Raw genomic sequence first — 27,647 nt, forward strand, 5'->3', positions numbered from 1 at the left:
CCCGGCCCGGCTGCTGACCCGGAGCCCCCGCCAGACCTGGAGCCGCCATGGCGGAGTCCGCGCCGCAGCAGCACCTGCCGGGCCCGATCCCGGCCCCGGCGCCGTCGGGGCTGCTGGAGCTGTGCGCGCTGCTGGGCCCGCGCCGGCCCCGCCTCCGCCGCCCGGAGCAGGTGAGCACGGACGGACGGACGGGCGGACGGACGGCGAACTGTCACTTGCCGGGCCGGGAGGAGGGAGCCCTGGGTGGACACTTGCCCAGCCCCGCAGCGCCCCTAGATGGTTTGTTTCCCAAAGCGGGGCACGTTCTGCGCCTCGCCCAGCAGAGCTCTCTCTGTGTCCAGGGCGACCCACTGCTGGCAGTATTTGGGGCCCTTCTGTGCTCGAGGGGAACTGGGATGGCCTTGCGCTCTGCCACTGGGCACCAGCGAGCCAGGATGACAGGTTGACAGGTCCGATCCCCGGCACCCCTCGGGGTTCCCAGGCACCACTAGGAGCGATCCCTCAGCCCTCAGCACAGCCCCCTGTTCCTTCCCGATAAAAACAACCCCCAGGACCTCTCTATTGGAGCCTGCTGCTCACCCCCTAACCTCTGTGCGCTTTCCAGTTGCCTATTCTATTATTGATTATTTTTGGGAGGTTTTAGGTCGACCCTGCGGCACTCAGGGGCTACTCCTGCCTCTGCACCCAGAAATCGCTCCTGACAGGCTAGGGGACCATGTTGGATGCTGGGAATCAAACCGGGGTGCCTCTGGTCCAAACGTCCTACCACTGTGCTGTCATTCTGGCCCGTATTATGGCTTTTTTTTTTTATGGAAAGCATCGTGGTTTATAACGTTATTCATGGTTGAGTTTTAGATATGCAGTGTTTCAGCACCAATCCCACCACCAGTGTCCCCAGAGTCCATCCCATGCCTAGTCTAGTGAGTTAGACTATTCAGTGTCTCTCTCCCTCCCTCTGACTTAATTCACTCAGCATAATAGTTTCCATGTCCATCCATGTATAGGAAAATTTCATGACTTTATCTCTCCTGACAGCTGCATAATATTCCATTGAGTTTCTTTAGCCATTCATCTGTTGATGGGAATCTTGTTTTTTTCCAGATTCTGGCTATTGTAAAAAGTGCTGCCATGAATATAGGTATGAGAAAAGCATTTTTGTATGGCATCTTTTGTGTTCCTAGGGTATATTCCTAGGAGTGGTATGGCTGGATCCTATGGGAGCTCAATCTCCATGTTGTTTTCTGTCAGGGCTGGAGCAGACGGCATTCCCACCAGCAGTGAATGAGAGTTCCTTTCTCCCCACATCCCTGCCAGCACTGACTGTTCTTGTTCTTGGTGATGCGTGTCAGTCTGTGTGGAGTGAGATGGTACCTCATTCATTGTTTTGATCTGCATCTCCCTGATGATTAGTGATGTGCATTTTTTCATGTGCCTTTTGGCCATCTGTAATTCTTCTTTGAGGAAGTGTCTGTTCATTTCTTCTCCCCATGTTTTGATGGGGTTAGATGTTTTATTCTTGTTAAGTTCTGTCAGTGTAGTCTTGTGTATCTTCGATATTTGCTCCTTATCTGATGGGTATTGGGCCAAGATTCTTCTTGAGCTACTCCCACTACAGTGCGCAGGAGCCCTGCCACGCAAGCGTGGAATTCAGTGCCCCTACTACATAGCACATGCTCGGCTCCGGCTTCAGTTCTCATCCCCAAACCACCAGCACTGTGACCCCAATACTTCCACATTGGTGGCTGGGGGAAGAGCAGCTTGTTCGGGCCCGGAGAGATAGCACAGCGGCGTTTGCCTTGCAAGCAGCCGATCCAGGACCAAAGGTGGTTGGTTCGAATCCCGGTGTCCCATAGGGTCCCCTGTGCCTGCCAGGAGCTGTTTCTGAGCAGACAGCCAGGATTAACTCCTGAGCACCGCCGGGTGTGGCCCAAAAACCAAAAAAAAAAAAAAAAAAAGAGCAGCTTGTTCAAGGCAGGCACAGCCCTGAGCTATCTCAGGATGAGAGTGCTCTGACCCGCCTGCTTTTCTGAGTGCAGCATGTTTGATTTACTAAGGAAGGGAGTCCGGGGGAATCCGTGAGTCAGTTAATCCATTCCCTCCTCTCCTCGGCGGGTCATGGGATCATGCATGGCTCAGCACAGGGCAGGGCGATCCCTTGGCTGTTGGTTTTTGAAGGCCAGTTATAGGGTTGGGGTGCAGCATCCAGCTGGTGAGTTCCACGGCGGCCCCTTTCTTGGATTCTGTGGTCTGTGCCCTTAGCTGCCCCTTGGGACAGGAAGGAAGGCCAGGGAGTGAGATGTCTGTGGTTCCTGTGGCTGGATGTGTGGGAAGCTCAGGAGCACATACCGAGTGTCCTCCTGCCTGGTCCCTTTAATAGTGCATCTTGAGCCCTGGCCAGGTGGTCAGGCAGGGTCATGCTCCTGTGGTGTCAGTTTTATGTTGCACACAATGGGGGCATCTGGGGTGTGGACATGCGTGGAGTCTGTAGATCATGGAATGGCAGAGAGGCAGCAGTAGTGTGGCAGAGGAAGTGTGTGCAGTTCCTGCTGTTGGAGGGCTGGTTGGGGGAGATGGTTGCAGGTTTGGGGGAGATGCTGCAGCCCAGGCTCAGGTGCACAGAGGCCCCCAGCAGCACCAAAAGCACAGTACAGTGCTGCCACCAGGCAGCAGACACGCGAGCAGACGTGAGGCAGGGACATCAGCTAGGACCACCCTACTAGGACCCAATGTATGGGAGAATTTTCTAAAACAAGATGTGACCGAGAGTTGGGTGTTGGGGGCTACTGATTCCCCATGAGCAGAGGTGGAATTCTGGGGAGTTACTGGCTCCTCTAGGAACCCTCTGTTCATTTGTCTCCCTGCTCCTCTGTCCCCTATCCGTCTGTTTATCATCTCTTTCCTTCCAGGCTCCCTTATAGCTCAGTGTCACACAGCCAACTGATGGGATGCCTGGAAGCAGTTGGTGTGGGATGCGCCCAATGTGGGGCTCCTGGGCCACCCCCACCTACCTTGTTCCATCCATCCCCACATCCCCCATCCTCATATGGCTGCTGGGGACCTAATCCTTTGCTGCTTGGTTGCTGAACAGAAGAACTCAGACCCAGGCCTGTGGGTCAGTGCAGGCTGCACTTGGTCCTTCCTGCCCAGCCTGTCCCTCCTGTGGGTCTGAGCAGATGGGGTGATTGCTGAGGGGTGTAGGAGCCCCTATGATGTTTGTGAGATGCAGTCACCACCTCTGTAGCTGGGCAAGCAGGGAGACCAGCAGCCCCACCACCCCATCTCTGCTCTTAAGGGACTCAGCACCTCATTTCTGCTCCTAGAGGGTTCAGCATCCCCAGCACCCTGTCTCTGCTTCCAGAGGACAAACACCCTAGCAGCGACCACATCTCTGCCCCTAGGGGACAGGCACTCTCCAGCACTCTGTCTCTGCTCCTAGGCTGCCCAGAAGACGGGGTCACAAGCTGCTTCTGCACTGGAACCCGAGGTGCTGTCAGTGTTCGTTCCCCCATTTGTCTGCAAGGACGATGGTCCCGGGGCCAGCAGTGCCCGAGCAACTCTGGCCAAGCCCCGAAGACGCTCTTTCCGTAAGAAGAGGGACAGGCCCCGGATGGAGGGTGACAGGGACGGCACCGAGGACATCAACGTCCCCGATGGTGTGGACCTGCCCGCCTTGCCCCAGCTCTGCTTTCCAGGTAACACCTGACTGTGTTGAGGTACCCATTCTCTGGACCCTCCTGCTGTCTTCTGCCCCTCCTCTGGCTGAACCTCTGTCTCCTCTCTCAAACTGTGTGGGTCAGCGGTAGGGCATTTGCCTTTCATACAGCTGATCCTGGACAGACAGTGGTTCGAATTCCAGTATTACATAGGGTCCCCCGTGCCTGCTAGGAGGGATTTCTGAGCGCAGAGCTAAGAGTAACCCCTGAACACCACAAGGTGTGACCCCAAACAAACAAACAAACAAACAAAAAACAAAAAAGAAACCTGTGTCAGTGGCAGTTGCATTTCCTGGTGGGGGTATCTGACACAGCCCTTCCCTGCTGTGCTTGGAGGAGGTGTCCTCCCATGTCCCTGCAGATTGGGGAGACCACTTGTGCCTCTTACCCACTGTGGGACAAAGGCAGGAACTGGCCCGAGTCACAGCCACTGCTCCGTGGGATCCCAGGCCCCAGTGAAATCTGAGCCTGACAGTTCTCCTCTTCCTTTGGGCTCAGGGGGCCTGAGTGTGGCCTCCGAGCCGCAGGAGGACCGCGTCCACTTCCTGGTGCTGACCGATGTCTGTGGGAACAGGACCTACGGTGTGGTGGCCCAGTACTATCGTGCCCCGCAGGTACACGGGTGTGGGTCCCATGGCCCTGACCTTTCCCCCAGGGGCTATGCAGACACTCAGAGCATGAGCTACCACATCCAGTCAGGAGGCTGCTGCTGTCCTCCCAAGCAGCCTCCACCTTGGCCCTCACCAGCCAGCTCTTTGATCCCTCCTGCTTCGGGGTACGGGGTGGCAGTGCTAGGTGGCTGCATCGCATGGCTTGTCTCGGGTCTGTGTTCGAGCTCTTGGCAGAGCTCCTGTGAGTCCTGCCCTATGGCTGAGCTCCCAAGGCCCCCAGGTTCCCCTAGGCTCCCCCAGGCTCCCCCAGGCTCTTCCCAGGATCCTGGACATTTGCAGGCCAGACCTGTTGAGGGTGGAGTGGGGGTTGGCTGTCCCTCAGTGGGGAGAGTTGCAGGGTGCACCCGGGTTTTTGGGGATCCAGGTGTCGCTGTGCTGCGTGTGGCTCTGACTGACTGCGGGCCTCTTCCCAGGATGAGTCCTTCTTCTACAATGGCAAAGCGCATGGGGACTCGCCCTGGGTCAGTGCCTGCGCTGGCGGCTGCTTCTTGCCCTTCGCCCTGTGTGTGGTCTCCAGGCTGCCTTACTACACAGCCCTGAAGGAATGTGTGTCCTGGTGAGCGGCCTGCACCCACACCCCACTCACCGACTCTGGGGACCCCACTCACCAACCCAGGGACCCCATTCACTGACCCCGTGGACCTCACTCACCCACCCCATGGACCCAGCTCACCTCACCCCACGGTCCCCCTCACACTACCCTGCTCCTTCCCTCACCTGATCCCCTGTGCCCCGTGAAGCCCTGCCACTTCGGGCATCAACGCTGTATGGGAATGGGGTATCAGTACCGGAAGGTGAAGCCCAGTTCTTTCATGTGACTAAATATTGGGGGCCGGGGAGAAGCCCAAAGGGCTGAAGCACCTTTATCATAGCACCCCACGATTCTCTGAGCGCCACAGGGGCACCCCAAAGCTCCAACCAGATAAAGCCTCTGAGCTCTGTCTGGTGAGGTCCTCAAAGCCTGATGAGCACAAAGAATATGGGGTCTTAGGATTCGCTCCTGGGTGGGGATCCAGGGTCTCTGCTTGAGCTTTGGGGTGTTCAGGAAGCTCCCTCTGGAGGCCCAGTGTGTGGGTGCAAGTCCGAGAGAGCAGGGACCCCTGGGAATCAGCTGCATTCCGGCCTTCCGGGCCCTTCCCTGACCCCCACCGAGGGCCCCTTGCAGGCCTAGCGTGGGCCCAGCTGACCCGGGCGTTTCCTTGAAGCCTCCTGCCACAGCTGAAGGTCTGCCCAGCCCTGGACGTGGACGAGCGCATCAGGGACTTCGCCGCCAGGCTGGCCCTGCTTCCGCCCCCGCCGCCCGGCCCACTGCACCTGGTAAGCGCCAGCTGAGGGGCTTCTCTGCCTGAATAAAGCTCCTCCTGCCTCTCACAAACCCATCAACTCAGGGCACAAAGTAGGAGGAAATAGACTCGAGGATTGCCTCAAATTGTGGAGCCAGGATTGGTCGTTGGTTCTGAGGTCAGGTTCTAGGCTGGAGTTCTTTTCTGTTTTGTTTGTGTTTTGGGCCACACCTGGTGATGCTCAGGGGTTATTCTTGGCTCTACGCTCAGTAATCACTCAGGGGACCAGATGGGATGCCGGGAATTGAACCCGGGTTTGTCTGGATTTGAGTTCTGCTGAGCAGCTGCTGAGAAAAATTGAGGGAAAAGTGATAGCCTGTGAGTCACTGACAGACAGAAAACCAAGGACTAATGGGCCACACCAAAACCATCCCAGGGGTTACTCCTGGCTCTGAATTCAGAAATCACTCCTGGCAGGTGTGGGGGACCTTAGGGGATGCCAAAGATCAAACTCAGGTTGGCAGGCAGCATGCAAGGCAAATGCCCTACCTGCTGTGCTATTGTTCTGGCCCCTTAAACTTCTTTTCTGACCTGGGGTCTCCCCAGTAATTTGTTGTTGTTTTGCCACACCCAGCAGTGCTCAGGGGTTACTTCTGACTGTGCATTCAGGAATCATTGCTGGCAGGCCCAGGAGACCACGTGGGATGCTGGGGATCGAACACGGGTTGGCTGTGTGCAAGGCCAACGCCCTTTCTGCTGTGCTATTGCACCAGTCCTCTCTGTTTTTGGTCAGCCAGGTCAAGGGTTTCTTGCTCAGGTCCCAGGACTTGCTTCTCAGAACCCCCAGGGCCACCACTACACAAGCTTTGGAGCTCATCCAGGGCTGTGTCCAGAAATGCTTACAGGATCATGTGGGCTGGGGATGGAAGCAGGATCAGCTGCATGCAAGGCCAGGCACCTTTTCTCTTTGTTAGCTTATTTTTTTTTTTTTTTTTTGAGAACCACAACGAGCTCTGCACAGGGGCAACTCCTGGTTTTGCATTCAGGGATCACCTGCCTTGAATCACTGTTCTCCACTGTTCTCCAGTGTCCCCACTAGCCCCCAGCCGCCTGCTCTAGGTGGCTGTACCCCATTGTGTCCAATGGTCCTACTTCCCCGCATGCCCTACGGGGCCTCTTGGTCACCCGTTGTCCCCTTATTTCTTTCCTGTTCCCCCATGTTTGGCTGGTCCTGTATGAGGGATCCTTGCACCTCCCAGAGCCTGCTGGGAGCCCTGCTGCTCCATTACATCCACCACCTCAGAGACACCCCGCAACTGGGTCCTCCCCACGTGTATGTCCTGATCCCTTCAGGTGCTGGGTCCGTCTTGGTCTCTAAGCAGCTTTGTCGTGAGCTGGAGCCCAGGGGACAAGCAGGGAATGGCCACTTGCCGAGAGTCCTGTGTGGTCCCATGGCTTGGGTTGAGATGGCCAGCCCTGGGCCCCCACTTGTGTGTGGATGGACATAGGGGAGCCGGTCTTTGCTGTGCCTGTGTGGGGTTTCCTAGTTAATTCCAGACTTTAGGGAGTTTAACGTGGTGCCTGAAGCACGGAAGCACAGAAGCACCCGCCCTGTCGGGTGGCTCTGCTGGGCTCCCCTGTTTTGCGGGGCTCAGTCCTGCATCCCGAGCCCCCCACTCATGGCCCCCCTGCCCCCCTCAGGTGTTCCACATGAAGCCACTACAGGTTGTGTTCCCCGCCCAGGTGGACCCTGACAGCCCTGTGGTGGACCTGGATCTCCACCTGCCCTTCCTGTGCTTTTCTCCAGAGAAGGTGCTGCAGGTACCGGACTGCAGTGGGAGTAGTGAGCTGTGAGGGAGTGGTGGGCACTGGGCACAGAGGGCAGCAGGGGGCCTCGTCCCACACACTGCTGGCCTGGCGCTGGCCCGGTGCTGTCCCGCAGATCCTAGCGAGCCTCTTGACGGAGCAGCGCCTGGTGCTCTTCTCATGCAGCTGGGCGCGACTCACACTGCTGGCCGAGTGCTTGCTGGGCCTCCTGCGCCCGCTGCAGTGGCAACACACCTTCGTGCCCGTGCTGCCCGGCCACATGCTCGACTTCCTCATGGCTCCCACCGCCTTCCTCATGGGCTGCCATCTTGACCACTTTGGGCAGGTCAGCAAGGTGAGTAGGTGCTGGGAGGTGCGCATGTCTGTCTGTGTCTGTCCGTCTCGTCTCTGGCTTTGTCCAGAATGCTGGAGGTGTCTCTCTGTCTGTCTGATTGTTTGATGTTGGGCACCGCCATTCTTGTCCCTGGGATCCATCCTGAGGGCTCAGAATTGGATCTACATTGCGGCACCTAGTCTGTTACCTCACACAGACACGCACACAGACACACACACACAGATACACGTGTACATGTGCAGTTACAGATGCATGCAGACACACACACATGTTGCACTCGCAACATCATCAGTGCTCCTCCTTCATGGGCTCCAGCGTGTGCTCACAGCCACTCCAATGGCTAGATGCTCCTGCGCCCCAAGCTCAGGTGGCTCCTGTGAGCTGCAGAGAGGAGGGCTGGCCCGCCTCTGCCCAGGCCAGGCCTTGTGTGTGGCCTGAGGAGGGAGGGACTCAGGTTCAGGGTGATACTCTGGCCGAGAAGAAGGCTTCAGCTTAGGGAACCCATGCGTACATCTCCGTAGTACACACACACACACACACACACACACACACACACACACACACACACACACACACACACACATGCACACACACGCAAGATGCGTACACAGCAGCCTCTGTATACTATGTACAATATCCAGATGTGAAGCAATTCAGGTACATACACAAACTGATAACATGTACAACACACATACAAAATGCATACAAATGTGCAAAGTAATATATGTGTACGCACTGCACATAGAACACACAAAGCAATGTTTGGACATATGCATACATATAAGCACACACAGGTAGCACATCTATACATCACACATGTGTGCACACAAGGTAACATATACACAGAAATTAGTGCATGTACATAGTACACAGCACATTCGTGCACATACATAACAGACAGGACGATGCACACAAAACAATACACGTACAGGAATGCAAAACTTGCATACACACATGAACACTCTGCCTATGTCCACATGGTATATCTATACATAGAATGCATGCACATGCAGGTAACACATACACAGCACAGTGGCAGGTGGGTGGGTGGGCAATCCAGCAGGTGGATGCCTCAACTGGTCTTTCGACTTATATTTGGAGCCCCTGAGTGTGGTAGGAAGGTCTATGGTGGGCCTCTTGCCCCCGCTGTCATGGCTTCTACTGCCCCCCAAGTCCCTCGAAGACTCAGATCCCCTGTGGGCACTACAGTGGACAGGTGGGGATGTGGGGGCGACACCCCTCCAGGGAGAGGAGAGTGACCAGAATGGCTCCAGTGCCAGCTGTGGTTGGTGCCTTCACTAAAGGTCTCCATGCCTCTCTAGTGCATTGAGGGGAGATGCTGGCATCAGGCCCCCTGAGATACTACACGCGTGTCCTTGGTCACACAGGACCCTATAGCAACAGGCTTGTTCAAGATCAGGACAGGTTGTGGGCTTGGCTGAGCGTTTTTGCTTGCTTCCAATGGTGGGTAGGGTGGATGCTGGTTCAGGTGCTGCCTGGCTACCCCCAGAGCTGCTGCACCAGCTCCCGCTGGGCTTGTGTCTGCCCATGCCTAGGTCAGGGGCCATGCAGGGGGAGGTGGGAAGTAAACATCCCTTGGTGTCTGTCCACTGGGACAGGCGCAGTCTCTGTATATCCGAAATTCCCAGCGTGGGCCCGTGCCTGGCACTGGTGGCTCCAGTCCTGGAGAGCAGACCTAGTGGGCAGCTGGCAGACAGGTCGAGTGCTGGGTGTTGGCAGTAATCTAGTGAGTACTGGAATGTTCTCACCCAGCTCCTTGAAACTGTACAAGCAACGTCTGTACCAGGCCCTGGGCAGCCTGACAAGCTCGGCCAAGTCGTCCCCAAGTGAGCTGAGCATATTGGAGCTTGCTTGGCTCAGGGCACCCTCCGTGTCATGCAGAAGAACTGGCCACGGGTTCTGGTGGCTGATGGTGATGCCCCCTCGTGGTTGTGCCTGCAGCTGGCAGTTCCCAGGGGTGCAGTGTGGGACCCTGCACCCTGCAGCTGCCTCCCTGACTGCTTTGCAGGAGGCTGATGGCTTGGTTCTCATCAACATTGACCGTGGGAGCGTCACCCTCTGCAGCAGTGATGACTCAGCCATCCCCGACATCCCCCTGATGGCGGCTCAGACCTTCATCCAGAGGTGGGGTTAAGCACAGGGTGCCACGCGCCTTCCTGCCACCCTGTCTGGTTTTGCACGCACAGACTGTGACCCGGGTTTGGAGTGTTGGGTTTTTGGATATGCAGGAGAAGCCCCTGTGTCTACTCCTACCTCCCAGTGTGTGTGGGGGTCCCAACCTCTCTGCCAGGGAGCCCTACCCGTCCCCATCTTTGTCCTCTCACCTTATCATGAGCAAGTGACCATCCCTGATGAACCATGAGCGGTAATGGTCAGGGTGCTAGGTCACCGCAGTGCTGGTGCTGGTGCTGTGCGGGTGGACCATGAGCTCAGACACAGCCCACTTGGGGCTCAGCTTGCTTGTGTGGGTGAAGGTGGGAGGCTGGCCCTGCATGCGACGGTCACTTCTTCAGCTGCCACAGCCTCTCATTGCCGAGCAGGCCCATGGCATCCTGCACCTCTCACTGTCTTTCTCTGCAGGGTGCAGAGACTCCAGCTGCACCAAGAGCTGGATGAGGCCCAGTTGGGTGCCAGCATTGACCTGAACGAGGGCCGTGCTCGCCGCCGTGCCTGGCAGCAGGCACTCAACTACCAGGTCCAGCACCTGGCACTACAGCTGCTCGTCAGCATCTTCAGGTGAGTGTGCTCAGCCCACTGTCTTGGGGGGCTTGGGGATTCCCAACTCTCTAATATGGACCCTAGTCTTCTGCTCTGGGAGTCATGTCTGAGTAGGATGCAAGTAGATGCTGTTGGGGCCCGGCATTCGTCCCGGGGGTGCTGGGTCATTCCAGAAAGAAGCTGGGGGGCTGGAGAGATAGCACAGTGGTAGGGCGTTTTGCCTTGCACACAGGCAATCCAGAATTGATGGATATACGGTCCTCTGAGCCTGCCAGAAGTGATTTCTGAGCGCAGAGCCAGGAGTAACCCCTTAGCGCTGCCGGGTGTGGGCCAACCCCCCACCCCCGAAAAAAAACAAAACCTAGAAAAGCTTAGTCGAGGACAAGGGACAGATGGGCTGTGAAAGGCACCTTCCATCATTTTATTGTTGCCTCTGCCGGGAGCCAGTATGTGTGTGGATATGGTGTGTGAGTCCTGTGTAGACAGCAAAGGTGGTGATCTCGGGAGGAGATGATAGATAGGATCTTATATAAGACAGACAGGGCCGGAGAGAAAGCATGGAGGTAAGGTGTTTGCCTTGCTTGCAGAATGTCGGTGGTTCAAATCCCGGCATCCCATATGGTCTCCTGAGCCTGCCAGGAGTGATTTCTGAGCATAGAGCCAGGAGTAACCCCTGAGCGCTGCCGGGGTGACCCAAAAACCAAAAGAAAAAAAAATCATATAAGACAGACATGACATAGTGTAGATAGGATATGATGGATGTGATTTGTGTGGTATGGCATATCACATGACACACATGTTCAGTTATAGTAGTCATAACGTGGTAAGGAAGATTTAGCATGTAATCATGTGATATGGTAGATAGGATATGTTTGATATATATTTGATATGATGTGATAGACCTGATATATGGCATATTGGGATAGATTTAACATGATGGGGATGATATGTGGTATGCTGCCAGGATATCCTAGCAGGACAGAAGAATGTGGCACGAGGTATGTGGTATGGAGTAATGGATACTACATGGTAGGGGGTATGTGGTATGAGCTGATAGGCAGCGCGTGATGAGTATGTGGGGTGGGGTGGTAGATATAGCATGACAGGCTGGCACGTGGTGACAGCTCTAACATGGAGGCTGTGCTATATGGATGATCCAACAGATGGCAGGTGCTCAGTCCACAGCAGGTGGGAAGTGTCTTAATGTAATGCCTCTCTAGCGCTCTCCTTCTTATGTTTTCATTCTGTGTCTCCCCCTACCCCCCCCCACCCCGTCCCCTCTCTTTCTGTCTCTGTCTCTCTGCCCTCCTTTCTCTCAGCTGGGCAGCAGTCTCCTTCCTGTTCTGGCTATTCTGACCGAGCTGGCCGACTTTTCAGCACTGATCCTTCATGCAAAGTGGTGGTGTGTTGGGACGTGGAATGGGTTCGGGCTGGAGGCACAAGGTCTGACGGAGTAGAGTTCCTGTGGCACTGGGCCCATGGCTCAACAGGCCTTCCCTGGCCTAGGCTGCGGGTTCGAACCCTTAGCACCACTTGTGTGGACATGGAGCCAAGCACTTCTGAGCCCTCTATGAGACCCTCACCACTGTGCTTCCCGGCTCCCTGAGCACTGTTGGGAGGCCTCTCTCAAGAAAAAATTTGGTTTTTCCAGGGAAGCCACACTTGATTGCTCAGGACTTACTCCTGGTAGGGTGCAGGGGATCAAAATGGGATGCTAGGAATCGAATCTGGGGCAACGGCAGGCAAGGTAAGCGCCCTCTTCGTTGTCCAATCACTGGCTCCAAGGCAGGTTTAACTGAGGTGGTTTTCGCTGGTCCTTGAGAATGGCAGCTTCTTCCACCCAGGCATCGTTGCTCTTTTTTTTGGTTTTTGGGCCACACCCATTTGACGCTCAGGAGTTACTTCTGGCTATGCGCTCAGAAATTGCCCTGGCTTGGGGGGACCATATGGGATTCTGGGGGAATCAAACCGAGGTCCATCCTACGCTAGCACTGGCCATGCAGACACCTTCCCTCTAGTGCCACCTTCCCAGCCCCGGCATCTGCATCGTTATTGCTTTTGAAGCTTCAATTCACAGAGCCAAGGCTGACAGATCAGGGGCACTTGTCGTCCCCTAGCGGCTATGGGAGGCACCTGCATGGCTGCTTGGCTGAGATGTGGGTTACAGACCCTGCTCCATGCTTCAGAGCGAGCCTCAGGGGCTGGGGGCAGCCGTGCTGAGCTGCAGATGCATTTCAGGAGCTTCCACTGGCCATGCCTGGGTGCCAAGCATGGTCCTGCTGTGTGGACAGTGCTGCTGGCAGCTCTACTGGGGCAGGAGAGACGGGGGTGTCGAAGGTATGCTGATCCAATCTGCCAGCAAGGGTCAGCTTCCCTCCTCCTGGTGCATTCCCCCCAGTTGATGATGGGCAAAGGAGTGTCCCGGTCTGATGTCCAGAGACAAGATTCCATTCCAACAGTGCTTCTAGAGGGCAAGAGGAACTAGGATATGGGCAGGGTGGCAGGGCCCAGGACAGCAGAGATGGGCAGCCAGGGACAGGAGATGCCAGGGAGAAGTTAAATATGAACATCGGGGGGCTGGAGAGATAGCACAGCACGGTAGGGTGTTTGCCTTGCAAGCAGCTGATGCAGAGTGGACGGTGGTTCAAATTCTGGCATCCCATATGGTCTCCTGTGCCTGCCAGGAGTAATTACTGAGTGCAGAACCAGGAGGAACCCCTGAGTGCTGCTGGGCGTGACCCCAAAACAACAACAAATCTGAACATCCGTGGTTAAGAATGTTTGGGAGCAATACAACGGGGCATAAAAGCGACTTCATCTCTCTCCAGAGCTCTCTGTGAGGGAGGAGGGACGGCCCAGAGATAAGCCCCGAGAGTGGCCTTTGATTATGGGCTGTGGTTATGGGGTAATGGTGCCCCTCTTCGTGCTGTCCTTCCCCATCTCTGGAGCGATGCTTCTGAGACTGCTGCCTCAGGAGAATCCCCGGTACTGTGGCTCCTCTATGGGGTCCCCCGGAACAGTTTGCTCTCTGGGGTGTAGGTGGGTGGGTTCTATCTGCCAGGCAGTTTGGGAATAACATCAGGCAGGGGCCATCTACCCTGGAGGTTGGGCAGTGGCAGCCTCATCTTGAGCCTGCTTGGGTACAAGGGTTTGTAGGTGAAGCAGCAATAGGCTGGACACACGCATCACACTGTGGGGCTCTGGGACAGCTTTGGAGCCCTGAATGCACATGGGGTGAGCTCCGTGTGTTGTGAACCGCTGAGGTGTGGTGCAGGTGAAGCAGCAATAGGCTGGACACACATACCATACCGTGTTGTTGTGAACACACTGTGTCGTGAACCGCTGAGCCAGATGTGCTGTGGACTGATGTGCCAGGCACGATAAAGGCCATGCATGGTGTAGACAAGATGACTGTGTGCCGTGCGGAATGATGTGCATGGTGTAGACTGCTATGCGTAGCGTAGACCACTGTGTGCCAGTTGACGCTGTGTTGTGTGCGCGGTGGAGCATGTGTCCTATTCAGCTCTAACCCGTCTGTCTCTAGGGATGTGAAGGCCCACCTCAACTACGAGCACCGGGTGTTCCACAGCGAGGAATTCCTGCGGACCCGCGCTCCTGGGGACCAGCGCTTCTACGGGCAGGTGAGTGTGGATGTGGCCCACTGTGGGGGGGGTCACCACCCCATCCCCGAGTGCCCCCATCCCTCCCCTGTCACAGCAGCAGACCCAGCCCCCTGAGTAAGAGTTTACCAAGGATGTCCTGAAGTATTAATTAAATTAATTAATAAAAGTCCTGGATCGTTGGATGATGGTGGACAGATGGAGGCATTTCTCGGCCAGGCCAGGTGCCTGCGCCTTCTTTGGCCGGCGGGTCTGAGGGCTCAGGATAACGGCGAGGAAATGATCCACAAGCAGTCAGGAGAAGCCAGGAGGCATGAAGCTTTACTCTAAGTAGGCCCTAGCCACCTCGTGTGGCTTCTAAGCTAAGCAGCCGCTCTGCATCCAATCATCTCTCATCTCCCCGTCCCGCTTCCTTCTGAGGCTTCTTCCTGATACTCTCTCTGAATCCCTTTATGTCCTTCAGTCACCCCACTCCCCTCTGCCATCACCCAGAGAGTCCTCTGGGGTGTGGTTTCAGGCTGCCCACCTGGTTCTGGTGGGGTGGGGTGTCCGTGTCCCTAAGTATGCTCAAGAGGGTCATTCCTCTTGGGACTGCTTTGGATCCAGCCTATGCGGGGCTTGACAATTCTGGGTGCTTTGGTTCTGCGGCTCTAGAACGCTGGGTGCTGGGCCTGTGGGCCCCCACTGGGGAGGGACCCAGAGACGTGTGAGCTGACCTCCAGCGTATGCCTTGCAGGTCCTGGACACCTACATGTTTCACTCCTTTCTGAAAGCCCGGCTCAGCAGGAAGATGGATGCCTTTGCCCAGATGGAGCTGGACATGGAGCCCCAGGAGGACAGGTACTCGTGTGGACACCCCAATCAATGCGTTTCCACTTCTGAGGGCCCTACCCTTGACCTCCCCTGTTTGGGCTCCTGTTTGTCTGTGGCCCTCTGCTCTAGTGTCTCCCAGCTTCAGCTCCCCAAGCCCCACAGCAGGTGTTTGCCTGTTTCCCTCCTCCCTCCCAGATGATGCTTCCTCTGGGGCTGTCTCCAGCCTTCCCCAGCTGGTAGATGGAGCCTGGGAGGTGCCTGGGTGGCTGTGGCTGTCTCTGAGGTGCTGCTTTGACCCAGGCACCCCGGCATGCTGATCAGCCCACGGAGGCCCACAGCGGGGAAGCTGGGTTCTCGCAAGTCCTCGGCACTGCGCGCGGCTCACCGGCGCATGGTGGTGAGCATGCCCAACCTGCAGGACCTCGTCAGCCCTGAGCCCCCACCCCGGAATGCATCGTTGCGCAAGATGGAGATGGAGCCTGGTGACTGGGACTGTGGCACAGGTGATGCCCAAGCCTGGCCTACAGAGGACAGGGCTTCCCTTCGGGTGGGCACAGCCCATGTTCCGGGCCCCATTAGGTTAGAGCACTGACCCTCAGAGAGTGGCGGGTGTTTGGCCTGGTTCTGGGTACCCTGGACCCCCAGGGACCAGGCTGACCAACAAGAGACAGGAATATGGGAGTGGCCAGTAATGGGGCCTGACAGAGGGGGGATCCTTGTGTTCAGGATGGAATCAGACAGAGGAGTGAGGCCCAGTGATGGTCAGCCTACACACAGCTCTGCCAAAGGCACCCCCTGGTGGTCATCCTAAGCAAAGAGCCCCTGCCAAGGACACCTCCTGGGTGGTGGTCAGACTAGACACCAAGCCCCTGCTGGGGATGCCTCCTGGTGGTTGGCCTGGGCACAGAGCTGCCGCTGAGGGCACTGCACCCCATTGTGTTGGTCAGCCTAGACCAGTGCTTCTCAATTATTTTTTGTCATGCCCCCCCAGGAAGAAGAAAACATTTTTCGTGCCCCCCCGCACGACTGTAAATAGTATTTTTATAAAAAGAAAACTTTAACCTGCAAAACGAAAATATATAAAATAATTTGAGGTGATTTTTTAAATCAGAGGCGATGTCTGGATTAATGGCTACAATGAGCATGTTTTGCAGTGCATAGCTTTTCGAAGTGGGGTTTGATGCAGGACACAGCAACTCTCAGTTCCAGACACATACAGTGACATAAACATGGGGCTTAGATTGTTATGAGTGTTTGCCGAGGTCAAAAGCGTCTCCCTTTACGGAGCCCCCCTGGGGGGGGGGTGCGCCCCACTATTTGAGAAGCACTGGCCTAGACACAGAGTCTAGACTCAGAGTCTAGACAGCACTGGCCTAGACACAGAGTCCTTGCTGAGAATGCCCTTCTGTGGTTGTCAATCTATAAACATAGAGCCCCCGCTGAGGATGCTCTTGTGGTGTTGGCCTAGACACAAGTCCTGCCAAGGGCGCCCCCTGGTGGTATACAGCCAAGGTATTGGTGCCCCTGACTTCAGGAGAGCAGTGTTTGTGCAAAGACCAAGAGGGCTGGCCCGGAGAGATAGCACAGAGGCGTGTGCCTTGCAAGCAGCCGATCCAGGACCAAAGGTGGTTGGTTCGAATCCTGGCGTCCCATATGGTCCCCTGTGCCTGCCAGGAGCTATTTCTGAGCAGACAGCCAGGAGTAACCCCTGAGCACCACGGGTGTGGCCCAAAAAAAACCAAAAAAAAAAAAAAAAAAAAAAAAAGACCAAGAGGGCACACCCAGTGTTCGGGGCCCTACTGGGCCTGAGGTCCTGTGTGGTGACAGGACAAGTGGTGGCCTCTGTGCCCCTCTTCTGCCCGTTGAGCCTGTCTGGGAAGCTCCCCTACCGTGCCAGCACCCTCATCCCCTGTAGATGCATGACCAAGTCCTGACCTCTGTGTCCCTGAGGAGTGGACAGCTCCTAGGTGTCCTGGTGATGTGTGTGGCAGGAATAGGGACAATGTGGGTGGGTTTCTGTCTACATGCCTGTAAGGTGGGAGCCGTTAGCCCACCTGACTGTAACTCCGATGGCAGTTACCTCACAGCATGATCATGTTGGGGTGATTCAAGACCATCTGTTGGTGCTTCCATAAAACACCAAAGATAATGTCACCCCATAGTCTTAGATTGAGCACCTGGAAGGTCATTCAGCCAGAGTACATGGAACGTCCCGTGTGTGTGTTTATTCTACTGTCTCTTCTCAGTCCTGAAGGTGGCCCCAAAATCCACACACACCTTCAAGATCCCAGAGATCCACTTCCCGTTGGTGCGGCAGTGCGTGCAGACCTACTTTATGGAGCTGGAGGCGCAGCTGAGCAAGGCCATGGGTCTGCTGGGCCCCGAGCAGGCTGCGCTGCACGCACGCTACCTCTACCTGCGTGGCCTGGTGCATCTGCGCCAGGGCCAGCTGCTGGCTGCCCTGCTGGACTTCCAGAGCCTCTACAAGACTGATGTGCGCATCTTCCCTGCTGAGCTCGTCAAGCGCACGGTGGAGTCGCTGCCCGCTGCCACCCGCGCCCAGGCTGAGCGCATGCCCGAGCTGCGCAGGCTGATCTGTGAGGTCGCCGAGCAGCCTCGGGATGCCGTCAAAGCTGACGACCGCGTGAAGAACTTTGAGCTGCCCAAAAAGCACCTGCCGCTGGCTGACTTCGTGAAGACAGTGCAGGAGTCCGGCATCGTGAAGGACGCTGGCATCATCCATCGCCTGTTTGAGGCGCTGACTGTGGGTAAGGCCGTGGGCCCCGCAGGCCAGCGTTTGCCTGGGGGTAGAGGGGCATTGGCTGTCTGTTTGAGGCACTGACTGACGGGCCCACAGGCATGTTGTAAGTGGGGGCAAAGGGCGTGTGCCATATTTTCCGGCATATAAGACGACTTTGTGTGTGTGTGTGTGTGTGTGTGTGTGTGTGTGTGTGGTTTTTGGGTCACACCTGGCAGTGCTCAGGGGTTATTCCTGGCTCCAGGCTCAGAAATTGCTCCTGGAAGGCACAGGGGACCATATGGGACGCCGGGATTCGGACCGATGACCTCCTGCATGAAAGGCAAACACCTTACCTCCATGCTATCTCTCCAGCCCCATAAGATGACTTTTTTTTATTTTTTTTTTTTTGGGTTTTGGGCCACACCCGTTTGATGCTCAGGGGTTACTCCTGGCTATGTGCTCAGAAATTGCCCCTGGCTTGGGGGGACCATATGGGACGCCGGGGGATCGAACCGCGGTCCTTCCTTGGCTAGCGCTTGCAAGGCAGACACCTTACCTCCAGCGCCACCTACCCGGCCCCATAAGATGACTTTTGAAATGAAAAAAAGTCAGCTGAAAATCGGGGGTCGTCTTATATGCCAAGTATATCCCGAAAAACGTTTCTATATGCCACTAAACGAAAATCGTCTGGATATTGCCACGAAACAAATTTTTCAACTTGATCCTGCACCAATCACTGCAAGGCTGCTCAGACCACCTCTCTAGCGCAGCCAATCCAAGCAGGCTTTTGACACATGCAAATTAGACAGTGTTCTGTACTCGAATCTACACTGTCAAAGCCTCAGATTGGCCAGAGTCAGAGAGGAAGTCTAAAATTAGGGGGTCGTCTTATATGCCAGAAAATACAGTACCTTGTGCGTTTCCTTCGTGCCTCCCACTGGGGGTGTGGGCAGGACAGAAATGTAGTCACTTGGGAAGGGGGAATGGGGACATGGAGATGGGGGGAATGGGGGAGTGAGCACTCCTGGAAACCAGAGGCCCACAGGATCTGGACCACTGGCTGGGGGCACAGTGCCATATGATGTGTGTGTGGTGTGTGGTGTCTATGGCCAGTGGCCACGTGTGTGTCCGTGTGCTCCTGCTGCAGGGTCTAGGGTGAGCTCGGCTTCACTTTGGGGTCTGTGGCTCTGGCTCCAGCCACACCTTCCTGGTTCCCTTGGCTCTAGATGCTGAGCCCCTGGCCCCTTGTGGAGTGTGTGGGAGCACATATGCACATACCAATGCTTGTACAGGGTTTGGGGCCCCTCTGTGGCCAGGGCGCCTAGCTCAGATTGGGGCCGTGCAGTGTGGGGCCCCACAGGTGTGGTTCAGAGGGGTGGTGCCTAGTAGGGCAGGGCATTTTCGGTGGGTATTGAAGGATGAAGGGGAGTGTTCTAGGTCCATGTATTTCTGGAACATGGACCGTGCTGACCTGGGGTCCTGTCAGGGGTGGTGGGCAACGGCTTGAGCAGGACCTGGGAGTGCCTGGGAGGAGGCTAGGGTCCTTCCTGCTGCTGGGGGCATCCAGGTAGAAGAGTCTGCAGGGGGCAGAGCCGTGGACATGGGAACAGAGAGTTCATAAAACAAGGTACGGCAGGAGCAGGGCTGGAGGCTTACCTGAGGCTCCCAGCAGTGAACGCAGAAGGGGGCAGAACTGTGAGGGGCTGTGACGGCTATCAGAGCCTTTTTAGCTTAACTCCGGGGCAGGTGGGCACAGGTGGACACAAAGGGGGGAAGCACAGACCTTTAGTCTGCAGGGGAGTCCTAAAGCCTGTCCTTGCCCTAGAACTGGCATCCAGTTTTTCACCTAGAAGTCCAGTTAGTGGTGACTCCCTTATCATTGGAGGGCACAGTCCTTCTGGGGTCCTACCTGTGTCCTAGAGGCTCTAGGAGGCCCTGGTGGGGTGCTGCTGGGAAGGAGGAAATGTGGTCCCTGCGGGAGAGATGAGGGTTCCCCAAGAGAGACATGGGTGGTCTTCGTGGGAGAGACTGGCCGCAACAGTACCAGATTTTCCTGCACCTGCAGGGCACCAGAAGCTCATCGACCCCGAGACCTTCCGGGACTTTTACACATGCTGGAAGGAGGCCGAGGCCGAGGCGCTGGAGGTGACCCTGCCGCCTGCTGTGGCCGAGCGCCTGGACAGGAACGAGTGTGTGTACAAGCTGTCGAGCTCCGTCAAGACCAACCGTGGTGTGGGCAGGATCGCCCTGACGCAGAAGCGCCTGTTCCTCCTCACGGACGGTCGGCCTGGCTATGTGGACATCGCCACATTCAGGGACATCGAGGTGGGTCATCGGGAGGGGACGGCTTGGGGTTGTGGGTAGCGGTCCCCCACTGGACTTGCTGGCTCCGAGGTGCTGCCTTGGGCCTCTGCTGGCCTTCCCAGCCCAGGGGGACACGTGGTCTCCAGGCCCTCAGTGTCCCACTGCTCTGGGTATGGGAGAGTCAGAGCCACTGAAGACCAGGCTGCCCCCTTCCCATGGTCACACCACCAGGTGGGAATCTCCTCAGGCCCCACACATATTGCCTGGTTCTCAGACCAGACCTGTGGAGATTGCCTCCCTCTTTTTCTTTGGCGGGGGATTGGGCCACACTTAGCAACACTCAGGGGTTATTCCTGGCTTTGTGCTGAGAAATTACTTCTGGCAGGCTTGGGGGACCATATGGGATGCTGGAGATCTAACCAGGGTCAGCTGTGTGCAAGGCAAATGCCCTCCTGGTGTGCTATCCCCCTGGCCCTGACTGGCCTTTGCTTTCCCTGATTCCCTCTGGGAGGGTCACTCCACCGGGTGCCCAACAGCTCCTCAGCTGGCTCTTCCTGATCTCGCCCCTCCACCATCCCCTCAGCCCTTCTCCCTGTTCTGTCCTTTTCATACCCCACCCATTTTCACCCTTCTTTTCTCCCCAGCTCTTCATCCTTGCCCTGACCATGACCTCACCTCACCCTTGGCCTGCCCACCTGGGCCGTGACATGTCCCATCAGTTGTCCCAACGATGACCAAAGCCCTGTCCTTGACCTTGCCCTACCCCTGACTATTCCATTACACCCCACCCTAGCACCTCTATTTCCTATCTCACCCCTCCCTGGCCTAACAGTTCCATTCACATGTGCCTTGCCACTCATTCTATCCCTGGCATTCACCCCTACACGTACACAGGGTCTTTGGCCTCAGCCACCCAGTTGGCAGCACCCATTCCAGACCCCACCTTGCCCCTGACTGTGCCCCTGCATTCACTCTACCCACCGCACCCCTGTCTGTTCCCCAGCTGAACCCACTAACCCTGCCCCAAACATCCTAGCCCCGTCTGCCTCACCCACCATAGCCCCATGGGCCACACCCAGCGACGCTCAGGGGTTACTCCTGGCTCTGCACTCAGAAGTCGTCCCTGGCAGGCTGGGGGGCCACATGGGAATCCAACCTAGTCCCTCCCGCATGCAAGGCAAACGTCCCACCTCTGTGCTATCTCTCTGGGGGCCTCCCCCACCGTATTTCCACCTGCACCCTCGCCTAGCCCCGCCTCACAAGCGAGCCCCACCATCCCCATAGGGCCCCGCCCCTAGGTCCACCTTTTCCTGCCTGGGCCTCTCCCTGTCCCTCCCTCCCAACCCAGGCCCCGCCCCGCCTACTCTCCACCTGGCCCACCCACATCACAGCTGACCCCGCCCTTTCCCTACATGGCCACACCCGCATTCCAGCTGGCTCCACCCTTTCTCCTTCTGGCTCCACCCCTTCATCGCCTGGCCCCACCCACACCCCATCTGGTCCCGCCCAGTTCGCTCCTGGCCCCACCCTATCACATCTAGCCCTGCCCTTTCGTCATCTGGCCCCACCCACACCTCACTGGCCCCACCCACATTTATTTGGCCCCACCCATTTGCCAACTGACCCACCCACATCCCATCTGGTCCCGCCCAGTTCGCTCCTGGCCCCACCCTATCAATCACATCTAGCCCTGCCCTTTCGTCATCTGCCCCCACCCACACCTCACTGGCCCCACCCCTTTTCTGACTGGCCACACCCACCTTTATTTGGCCCCGCCCATTTGCCAACTGACCTACCCACATCCCATCTGGTCCCGCCCAGTTCGCTCCTGGCCCCACCCTACCACATCTAGCCCTGCCCTTTCGTCATCTGGCCCCACCCACACCCCGCTGGCCCCACCCCTTTTCCGACTGGCCCCGCCCCTCTGCCCACTGACCTATCCCCATCCCATCCGGGCCCACCCTTCCCACCCGCTCAGGTCCCACTCGCAGGACCCCGTCCCCGCCCTGACCTGCTGCTGCCCTTGGCAGGAAGTGCGGAGCGGCACGGCGGCCTTCCTGCTGCTGCGCATCCCAGTCCTGAAGATCAGGACCCAGTCCCGCAGGGACGCCTTCGAGGCCAACCTGAAGGGCGAGTGCGACCTGTGGCACCTCATGGTGAAGGAGATGTGGGCCGGCAAGAAGCTGGCGGAGGACCACAAGGTGGGGAGCGGCTGGGTTGGGGGCCCCACCGGAGGGGTTCCTACCGCGGGAAGGAACAGCAGCCTTGAGGCAGCCCCAAGGGCGGGTGAGAGCGATGGGACAGCAGGGAGGAGGAGGAGGGCACTTGCCTGGCACACAGCAGACCCGGGTTCAATCCCTGGACTCCCGTAGGGTCGGTCCCCCAAGCACCACTAGGAATAATTTCTGAGCACAGAGCCACGAGTAACCCCGGAGCACTGCTGGGTCCAGCCCCAACCCCCCCAAAAGCAGCAAAAAGAAGGTCCAGGGACTGAGGGGCTGGGAGTAGCCGTCCGGAAGCGGCTTGGGCTGAAGCAGTGTCGTGTCTCCCCCAGGACCCTCAGTACATCCAGCAGGCGCTCACCCACGTGCTGCTGATGGATGCGGTGGTGGGCGCGCTGCAGTCCTCGGGCGCCGTGTACGCCGCGTCCAAACTCGCCTACCTGGACAGGCTACAGCAGGAGAGTGAGTGAGGCCCGCAGGGGCCGCCCGGGAGAGTCCAGTTCCGCAGCCACATTGGTGCTGACTTGGGGTTCGCCCTGTGCTGGGGCTTCGTCCTGCGGCCTCTCGCATGGAGGGCTGTGAGGTGAGTGGCTGCCCTGACTCTGTCTGCAGCGCCCATGGCCGTCCCCAAGACCACCTCGGAGACGCTGAAGCACAAGATCAACCCGTCGGCGGGGGAACCACGACCACAGGCCGTGGACATGTTGCTGTATACCCCGGGTAGGGAACCCCATCCCACACCCCACCCCATTCACATCTGACGGGTGTGGTCCCCTGTGCCTGGGATCTGCCGAAGAGGAGGCTAGGGCTGGCTCTGGGGGTAGGAAGTGGAGGGGGCTTCCAAGTTGAGAACTTGAGGTGGGGCCTTGATTCGCAGTGACTGATGTGTCACTGTCGCCAAGGCTCTTAGGTTGTCGTTGGGGTCCCCAAGAGGCACGGGGTCCCATCCCCCAATTGTGTCCCTGGCACCCCACTGTTTTGAGAAGGATGGGACCCTGCACCCCTCCTTTCCCCAGGTGGGAATTGAATTTTATCAGCAGCTCCCCCATTGTTCCACCTCCTTCCTCCAATCTTGGCCCCTTGCTCCCCCTTCTTCAGCCTATTCTCCCCCGCTCTAGATCTGGGGGAGATGCCCAGGGCCAGGCTGTATCTGTCCTGGGGCCCCTATTCAGAGCCAGTTCAGCCTGGACGCCGAGGCCAGGGGAGCCTGGGGCGAGTCGGGGGTCATTGCTAGCACCTACCCCTCATCTCCCAGCTTTCTCACTTCCTGGCCTGCTTCCCACAGGTCACCTGGACCCAGCGGAAAAGGCAGAAGACTCGCACCCCAAGCTGTGGTGCGCGCTAGGTGCTGGCAAAGTGCTGGTGTTTGATGCGTCCTCCTGGGCTATGCACCAACACTGCTTCAAACTGGGCAACTCCCGGCTGGTGAGCCTGGCACTTGCCCTGCTCTGCTCTGGGGCTTTGGCTGACCTTCAGAGGCCACACTTGCTTTGTTTTATTTTGGGGCCAATAACCTGGCAGTACTCAGGGATTTACTCCTGGCTCTGCACTCAGATATCGCTCCCGGCAGGCTCAGGGGACCCTATGGGATGCTGGGGATCTAATCTGGGTCGGCCACATGCAAAACAAATGCCCTACCTGCTGTGCTATTGCTATGGCTCTGTGCTTGGGGATGCTTCTCGCTGTCTGCAGCTGTGCCCTGCCTGTGGTCTGTGCCCTCCAGGCCTGCACAGTCTAGGAAGGTTCTAGAAGGAAGATTCTAGAAGTTTTAGAAGGTGGGTTCTAGAAGGAAGATTGTAAAAGTTTTTTGAAGGTTCTGCCCGTCACCTGCCCCTGGTGTACAGGTGGTACGTCTGTAGTGTCTCCTGCTTCAGCTCTGCCTGGGGTGTGGTGTGTATCGCCCAGCCATGGTGGGGTCATGCCTGAATCACTGTCATAAGAAGCCAAGAGCTGCAAAATACATTTGAAGCTGGGAGGGTCCAGGGTGGAGCCTCTCCCTCCCCCCAAATTGCTTGGGAGGAAGCAGCCATTTTCTATACCCAGAGCCCGGCATCAAAGGAACGAAACTAGACCCCAGTGTGCCCCTGTCTGGTGCCTTGTGGGGAAGGGACTCCCACCAGCACCTTATTTTCATCATCGCCCCACCCTCCCCTGGGCTTTTTGTGCTCAGAGGCTGTGTTCTCCACGGGGTCTGCAGCCTGTGGCCTGTGAAAATGGGGGGAGCGTTCAGGACGGTGTCTGGAGGTGAGCACAGCGTGGGCAGGACAGTGTGCTCCGCTGCGGAGATGGCCGGGAACACCCTGTGTTCGAGGAATGGCCCATCAGCTGCAGGCAGACGGCAGCTCGTGACAGCACAGGAGTGAGGCCTTCCCCTTGCGGGCGACACAGCCCATCCCTGCCAGGAGCATTCACCGAACACCGCAGGGATGCTCCTAAGCATGGCCTGGGGTGCTCCTCGAGTAGTAGGCCCCTATAGCAGCCATCCAATAAAACAAGGAGGAGGCCTTCTGTGGACTTCTGTGGGAACCCTTGACTCAGTCCCCACCATCCTCCATACCCCGGGGAACCTGTTGATGCTGGGTCTGGTGGCGCCCACCCTGCCCTCTGTCCTCCAGAACTGCCGGGTGCCCACCCTGCCCCATGTCCCCCCAGAACTGCATGGTGATGGTGGAGCAGAGCCAGGTGTGGGTGGGCTCTGAGGACTCGATCATCTACATCCTCAACGTTCATAGCATGTCCTGCAGCAAACAGCTCACCGACCACCGCTACAGCGTCACCGGCCTGGTGCTGCGGGACAGGGCGCAGGGGCCCAGGTGCGCCAGGAGCGGGTTTCGGGGGGGATCTGTCTGGGCCTGTCCCAGCCCCTGCGGCACCCCAGGCATTCCCGGGGACCCGGCACTTCCACTCAGAACCCGCCCTCAGAGGCCCACAGGGGGGCTTGGGTGGGGATGGGGTCCCCATCACCCCTCTGGAAAGACCTGAGACCTACCCACTGGGAGCGATTTGGCTGGGCAGGCTGAGGTGCGGGGTCACAGTGGCGTCTGTCTCTCCAGTGAGGCCTACTCGTGCAGCGCCGACGGGACGGTGCTGGCCTGGAACGTGCGCTCTCTGCGGGTGACCAGCCGATTTCAGCTGCCCTGTGGGGGGCTGTTGGCCCTTACGCCTCATGGGGGTCACCTGTGGTGCTGTAAGTGGGCCAGGCTTCTTCCCCCAGCCCTCTAAGGCCCTCTCTGCCTCACCCTTACAGGGCCCTCTCCTTCCCCTGCGGGCCCCTCCCTGCCTCACCCCGGCTGACCCCTTTTCACCCCAGCCCTGTAGGCTCCTCCCTGCCTCAACGCTGCAGGCCTCTCTCTGCCCCAGCCTGCAGGTCTGTGCTCTGCCCCAACTTTAGTTTTGTGCTTTTATGCTTGTTTTTGAGTCCCATCCAGCTATCCTCAGGGGTTACTCCTGGCTCTGCGCTCAGAAATCGTTCACTCCTAGCTGTGCTTGGGGGAGCGCTGTGTGCAAGGCAGAAGCCCTCCCTGCTGTGCTCTGGTTCCAGCCTTTCCCCCTCAAGTGTTGCAGGCATCTTCCTGTACCCCACCCTGCGGGCCCCTCTGCTCTGCTTCCTCCTCAGCCTCTCCCAGATGTGGCCCTGCCTCCCTCCTGAGCTGTCGCTTCTCTACCTGCCGGTATCTGGACGCCTCCCTACACGCTGCTGGGATGCCTGTCGTGTGGTGGGTTACAGCTCCCAGGGAGAGCTAGCAAGGAGGGGGTGAGGGTGTCTGGCAGCAGGTGCTGTTTCCGGTGCTTGTCTGTGCCATGTTCAGAGGGTGTTTGTGTCTTTCTCGGCCTGTCTGGTCTCACTCTGCTGTCCTGCCCTGTCCCGGCTGCCCTATGGCTTCTCCCCACCCCATGCGTCCCCCACCCTCCAGCCCCACGTGTCACCTTTGGCCCCTCCAGGGATTGATCTGGTCGGGGTGACGGAACCCTGCTTCTTGCCTTACCCCTCAGGAGTGCTTTAGCCCTCAGGGTCTCTTGGGGGCTTCATGAACATCTCAGAACCACCTACTCTGTTTTCCTCACATGTTGACACCCTTCCCCCCTCCCCCCCCCCCCGGGATTTCATGGGGGAGGGCCTGTGATCATGGCTCCCCAACCTCCTTCCCCTTCTGCAGGCGCAGGCACCCTTTGCTTCTTCCCAGCACAGGCCTGCTGCCTCCTGGGTGAAGACCAGTGATGGTCACATGTCCTTCCTTCCTGGGGTTCCTTTCTGCTCACAGGCTGCCCTGATCATGGCTGCGGCCTCGAGGGCTAACCTGGTCCTGACCATTGGCACCCGCTCCTCGTGCCCTGTATCTCTGCAAGGCCCCTCCTGGCCTGCCCAGCCCTGCATCTCTCTGTCTCTGCTCGTCCTTCCATCCCTGCCTAGCCTGTCCCAGTATCTCTGCCCAGCCCCACTCAGCTGGCCCATCCTGCATCTCTCTACCCTGCCCAGCCTTGCCCTCCCTTGCCCATCCTCAAAATAGTGCCCACGCTCCCAGCAGAGGGGCACTTCAGGAGTTGCCCAGCCCGGTGTGACCCATGGCCTTCCCCCATGCCTGCCCCTCACAGGCGCCCCCTCACCCCCTCCTGTCCTCGCAGGCACTGCCAGCAGCATCATGGTCGTGACCCTCCATGGCTTCCTCAGGCAGGAGTTAAAGATTAACGAGACTTTCAGAGAGACCAGCATGTGCTTTCTGTGCTTCCAGCTGCTCCCCGAGGTAGCCCACGGGATTGCGGGGCGGCCTGGGCTGGGGTCCTGCGCGCCTGCTCACTCCACTCTCAGCAGGAGCAGCTGTGGACCGTGTGCAGTGGCTATGCCTCTGTTTACATCTGGAGCCTCAGGGACATGGCATGGCCCCCCGAGTGCATTTCTCTGCCTGACTGCACCCAGATCCAGTGCATGATTCGCGTAAAGAAGCAGGTGAGCTGCCCACCGCAGCTGTTCCTCAGCTCCCCAGGGCCACCCTGATCCTGAGACACCTCCTTTCCTCCTTGCAGATCTGGGTGGGCGGCAGGGGCCTCTCACAGGGCCAGACCAAGGGGAAGATCTACGTGATCGATGCTGAGAGGAAGACGGTGGAGAAGGAGCTGGTTGCACACGCTGACGCAGTGCAGACCCTGTGTTCGGCTGAGGACAGATATGTGCTGAGTGGCTCAGGTGCGCAAGAGGGCAAGATTGCCATCTGGAAGGTGGAGTGAGGCTGCCGGGCAGCCGCGCTTTGATGGACCCCACTGTTGACTAACCCCGGGCGTCGTGGACAGACTCAGCTGGGCACAGTCCTTCTCTGCTGGTGTTCCGGTCAGGTCAGGAACCTTCTGGAACTCAAGCCGTGGAGCCAATCACCTCAAGAGTCCAG

The 27,647-nt window shown here is 57.8% G+C and overlaps 1 protein-coding gene across 2 annotated transcripts; it reads left to right on the plus strand.

Moving 5' to 3' along the window:
- Positions 1–35: 35 nt before the first annotated feature.
- DENND3 (DENN domain containing 3) lies at positions 36–27,647 on the plus strand. Of its 2 annotated transcripts, XM_049773850.1 has the most exons (23): positions 36–170; positions 3,437–3,692; positions 4,212–4,327; positions 4,798–4,940; positions 5,590–5,701; positions 7,369–7,488; positions 7,610–7,828; positions 9,858–9,973; positions 10,430–10,585; positions 14,112–14,208; positions 14,924–15,027; positions 15,301–15,503; positions 17,247–17,768; positions 19,806–20,065; positions 22,075–22,245; positions 22,599–22,728; positions 22,879–22,986; positions 23,552–23,691; positions 24,919–25,079; positions 25,320–25,453; positions 26,890–27,008; positions 27,074–27,211; positions 27,289–27,647. In XM_049773850.1, the coding sequence occupies exons 1-23, from the start codon at positions 48–50 to the stop codon at positions 27,487–27,489; spliced, it is 3,849 nt and encodes a 1,282-aa protein (XP_049629807.1). In that variant the 5' UTR covers positions 36–47; the 3' UTR covers positions 27,490–27,647. The 2 variants fall into 2 exon arrangements, with proteins under 2 accessions (XP_049629807.1, XP_049629808.1); XM_049773851.1 differs by lacking the exons at positions 26,890–27,008; positions 27,074–27,211; positions 27,289–27,647 and having other exon boundaries at positions 25,011–25,079; positions 25,320–25,436.

Source organism: Suncus etruscus, chromosome 5, assembly GCF_024139225.1.
Source record: "Suncus etruscus isolate mSunEtr1 chromosome 5, mSunEtr1.pri.cur, whole genome shotgun sequence".
In the NCBI taxonomy this organism is placed as follows: Eukaryota; Metazoa; Chordata; class Mammalia; order Eulipotyphla; family Soricidae; genus Suncus; species Suncus etruscus.

Excerpts from the sequence above, each read along its gene's own strand:
- DENND3 (XM_049773850.1), top strand. The coding sequence starts at position 48 with ATGGCGGAGTCCGCGCCGCAGCAGCACCTGCCGGGCCCGATCCCGGCC. Across the intron at positions 4,328-4,797 it reads AGTACTATCGTGCCCCGCAG|GATGAGTCCTTCTTCTACAA; the intron begins GTACACGGGTGT and ends GCCTCTTCCCAG. Across the intron at positions 25,080-25,319 it reads GACAGGGCGCAGGGGCCCAG|TGAGGCCTACTCGTGCAGCG; the intron begins GTGCGCCAGGAG and ends CTGTCTCTCCAG.